General features: G+C 53.6%; 1 protein-coding gene across 1 annotated transcript in view; it reads right to left on the bottom strand.

The window, feature by feature from the left end:
- MTERF2 (mitochondrial transcription termination factor 2) overlaps nucleotides 1–3,717 on the bottom strand; it is a 10,412-nt gene extending 6,695 nt beyond the window's left edge. Inside the window, exon 1 of the mRNA XM_045291154.1 lies at nucleotides 5–3,717. Coding sequence (XP_045147089.1) covers nucleotides 5–1,366 — 1,362 coding nt within the window. The 5' untranslated portion in view covers nucleotides 1,367–3,717. The remainder of the gene's footprint in view (nucleotides 1–4) is intronic.
- Between the last annotated feature and the right edge of the window lie 152 nt (nucleotides 3,718–3,869).

Raw genomic sequence — 3,869 nt, 5'->3', positions numbered from 1 at the left:
GGGCTTGGATTTTACCCAAGTTCGCCTCAAACTCCTTTTTGGTCCCGCTTAGGGTTGCCAGGTGCCCATCCTTTATCCTGTAGCCAAAAGAATGAAGCTTCCTTATCCTGTACTGGATGATCTGCGGGGTCAATTCCAGCACCGTGGGCACCTCTCTTATCTGAGGGATGGAAACCCCTTCTTTCAACAGCCCCTGGATCCTTTCTTCCAAAACAGGAACCGGGTAATACAGCAGGGCGGGGCATTTCACCACTAACCCCCTCAGGTCATGATCGGTGCACTGGAAGGCATTTCTGGAGAAGGAAATCCTGTTCTGGATGCTGCTTGGACAGAGCTGGAAAAGGAATCCTTTGAGCTTGGACAGAAGTTGGAGGATTTCCAGGGCGGTGAAGCCCTGCTGCTGGAGACTGTCCAGCATGGCCTTCACGGAGGCAGGGGGAGTCAACAGCACAAAGGGGTCCTGACTCAACAGTTTCAGAAGCCACACCTTCAGGTTGGCCTCGGAGCCCCCTAGACTACGATAGCACTCTTGGAGCACGCTTATCACCTGCTTATTGTTCTCCACGGGATGCTGAAACACGCTGGGGGCCGTGGGGAGCAACCTGCTGATGATGACATTCTTGAGCCCCAGCTCTTGGAAGAACTGCACATTCTGCTTCCGGTTCTCCTGGTCTTGGACTGTGAAGAAAGATTCTGGAAACTGCTCGATTAACCGAGCCAGCTCGCCTTCGCTTTTGCAGACCGACTGCCAGAGTTCCTTCTGGGTGTTGACGGCGGTCGGGCTAAGGACCAGCGCTTCCGGGCAGCGCTCCAGGATGCTGGCGATGGCAGCCGCGTCGGCCCCGAGCTCTCGTAAGATCCTTACGATCTCTTCCACGAAGGTGGCCTCCTCCGCAAGGACCCATCCCTTGAGCCTGCGGATTTTCCTCACGTCAACGGAAAGCTTCGAGAGCTTCTCCACCATTGCCTGGTTTTCTCCCTTGGGCCCGCGTGCGGCTGTGTGGACACCCACGAGGGTAGGTCTAGGTTTTGGAGTTAACATCTGCCTGACAGCAGACAGCCCGCAGCGTTGGGGCCGCATCAGGAGCACCCACCGTATGCTTGGTGTCCCGGGGCTGTGCCCGGCACCCTGGGATTCGGCTGCAGCGCCACCCACCTGGAAGGAAATGAGAGGGAGCTTTGATATAAAGCGTGTGGCCTTTGGAGCACAAACATTCAGACTTGAGCTGTAACCGCCAAGGATGGAGGGGGCATTCGCACAGCCAGGGAGGCGATTCTGACTCACCGCGACCCTGTAGTATGCAGTAGAACTGCCCCTTGCGGGTTTTCCAGGCTGTCCATCCTTGCGGGAGAGGGCAGACTCCATTCTTTCTCCCTTGCAGGGGCTGGTGGGTTCAAACCACTCACCTTGTGGTTAGCGGATCACTACGCCATGATTGGCAGTACCAAGCAGAAAACGACGCGGGGCTGCACGTTAAATATATCTTCTTAATATTTTACTCATGGTTAATACCCACCCACGCATCACACCGCAGACATGAATTTGAAAATTCATGATCTACCCGAACTCTGTAACAATGAGGCAGCTACTCGCCTTTTATACAAGAGGTCAAAGGCTCCCAGATCTTAAGAGATTCTATCTTGATGGTCCCCCCAACCCCCTACCCTCTTTCCATATGGAGGGGCTTCAAAACAACCTGTGGAAGAATACTGTTTTCCCACGAACTTATTGAAGCCCCCTTTGTAGACACTTTTTCAACATGTCTGACATTTTCACATCGCTGTCTAATTGATTCTCCTGATTCGTTCCTCAAGGGGAAGGCGCACCCATTTTAGGTAAAATGAGCTAACCAGTGGTTAATTTAAGAGAATTACACAAAGATCCTTTTTAAGACCGAGGATGAAAATAAATCTTAGCGGGACAAGATGAGAAATGCCACCTGACTCCTCTTGGAGAGGCTGCTCTGCTGAGCCCCGGGCGCTCAGGTGAGTGGTGGTGTAGTGGGTAGGCGTTGGGCTGCTCGCCACACCTGAAAGTCAGCAGTTTGAAACCACCGGTCGCTGCTTAGGAGAAACGGGAGGCTTTCTTTCCCTGTAAAGCGTTACAGTATCGGAAACTCACCCTGTCCTATAGGGTCGCTATGAGTCGGCATCAACTCGATGGTGGTGAGTTTGGTGGACAGGTGAGCGAGTTTAAAATCATCTCACTAATTATCCCAGCATGACAATCGTTAGGTGCCTTCAGAGAGCTGCCCTGTGCCCAGTGCATGAGGAGGCCCCTGCCACCCACTTCCCTTGGTCTTTGGTAGATGAAGACATGCCTGTTTTTTTTTAACTTTTAATACCTGAGGGGTACACGTGTGTCGGCCTTGCCAGAGGCTTCCGTGCTGGGCTATTGAGCTAGCCAGCTAGCAGCCTTCTCTTGCTGTCTGGGCCTTTGTGTCCAATCACGCTCCATCCATTGAGGACCGAGTATGCGTTTCCAAGCTGGTCCTGCCTGATCCTAGCGAATCAGCCTCTAAATACGGATCGGCAGTCAACATTCTTAGTGTGCTGTGGCATGGGTAAGATAGCTGGTGGCACACGGATTAAGCAGTTCAAATACACCAGGCGCTCTGAGGGACAGCGATGGGGCTGCCTGTGCCCGTAAAGGCTCGCAGTCCTGGGCACCCTGTGGAGCAGGGCCACTCTGTCCCATTCGGGTGCTGAGTCAGAAATCTACTCTGCAGCAGTGGGTTTTCAGGGAGCCTAACCTCACTGTCGGCACAGTTTCTGTTTTATTTCAGGATTGACCAGAGCTTTCGTAGCCGATTCCTCGTCCCGTGAGCCGGGACTGGGGCATCCCTGGAGTGCCACAGGAAGGAGGTGCTACAGTACGACGGGCAGGCCCTCTGACCATGACCCACAGCCTGGGCACACTGCCCACGCCCCGTGCTGGCTCCAAGTCATGTGGACGTCAGGGGAGTGGCTCAGACGGTCCTGACCAGAACCGTGGCTCCCAACTGATGCCCAGAACTGTTCACGTCTCTCTCTGAAATGGAGGGGATGCGGCGATAGCAGTGCTTCCCAATGTCGGCAAAACCGCCCCCTCGGGGCGCGGGAATGACTCAGAGTGGCTCCCTAAAGCAGACGCCCACAATCTTGGGTCAAGGGCCATGCAGCTGGCGCCGCCATCAAATGGGCTGTGACTCAGAGCGACCCCCTGCGGACGACAGACAGAAATAACACCTGGTCCTGTGGCATCCTCGTGAGGACTCTGTTTGAGCCGCTGTGGCAGCCCATCTTGTTGAGAGCCGTCCTCTTTCTCACTGCCCTGCTACGTCATCAAGCACGCTGTCCTTCTCCAGGGACTGGGCTCTCCTGACAAATACCTAAGGCCAACTCTCACCATGGTTGCCTCTAAGCAGCATTCTGGTTGTACTTCTTCCAAGTCAGCCTGTGTCCTCTTTTGGCGGTCCAGACTTCCAATATTCCCTGCCTGCACCATAGTTCAAATGCATCATCAGTTCTTTGCTCTTCCTTATTCAGTGCCCAACGTTCAGGTGCAAAGGCGGCCATGGAAAACCACCGTGGGTTGAGTCAGGCACGTCTTAGTCTTCAAACTAACATCCTTGCTTTTCAACGTTCTGACAAGGTCGTATGCAGAGAGAGAGAGAGAGAGAGAAAGCACCAGGGAGGCCTTGCAACTTTTGGAATAAATGAAAATCATAGTCGAACAGCACAGATCATGATGTGCCAAAAGACCAAACCAAACTCACTGCAAAGAGTCCATTCTGACTCCCGGTGAGCCTGTGAGACAGGGTAGAACTGCCCTGTGAGTTTCTGAGACTGCGATTTTTTACAGGAAGAGACAACCTCATCTTTGGATG

The sequence above is a fragment of the Echinops telfairi genome, unplaced genomic scaffold, assembly GCF_000313985.2.
Source record: "Echinops telfairi isolate 266 unplaced genomic scaffold, ASM31398v2 ScPeMD7_2;HRSCAF=8, whole genome shotgun sequence".
Classification (NCBI taxonomy): domain Eukaryota; kingdom Metazoa; phylum Chordata; class Mammalia; order Afrosoricida; family Tenrecidae; genus Echinops; species Echinops telfairi.
This window is presented reverse-complemented; position numbering and strand designations above follow the sequence as displayed.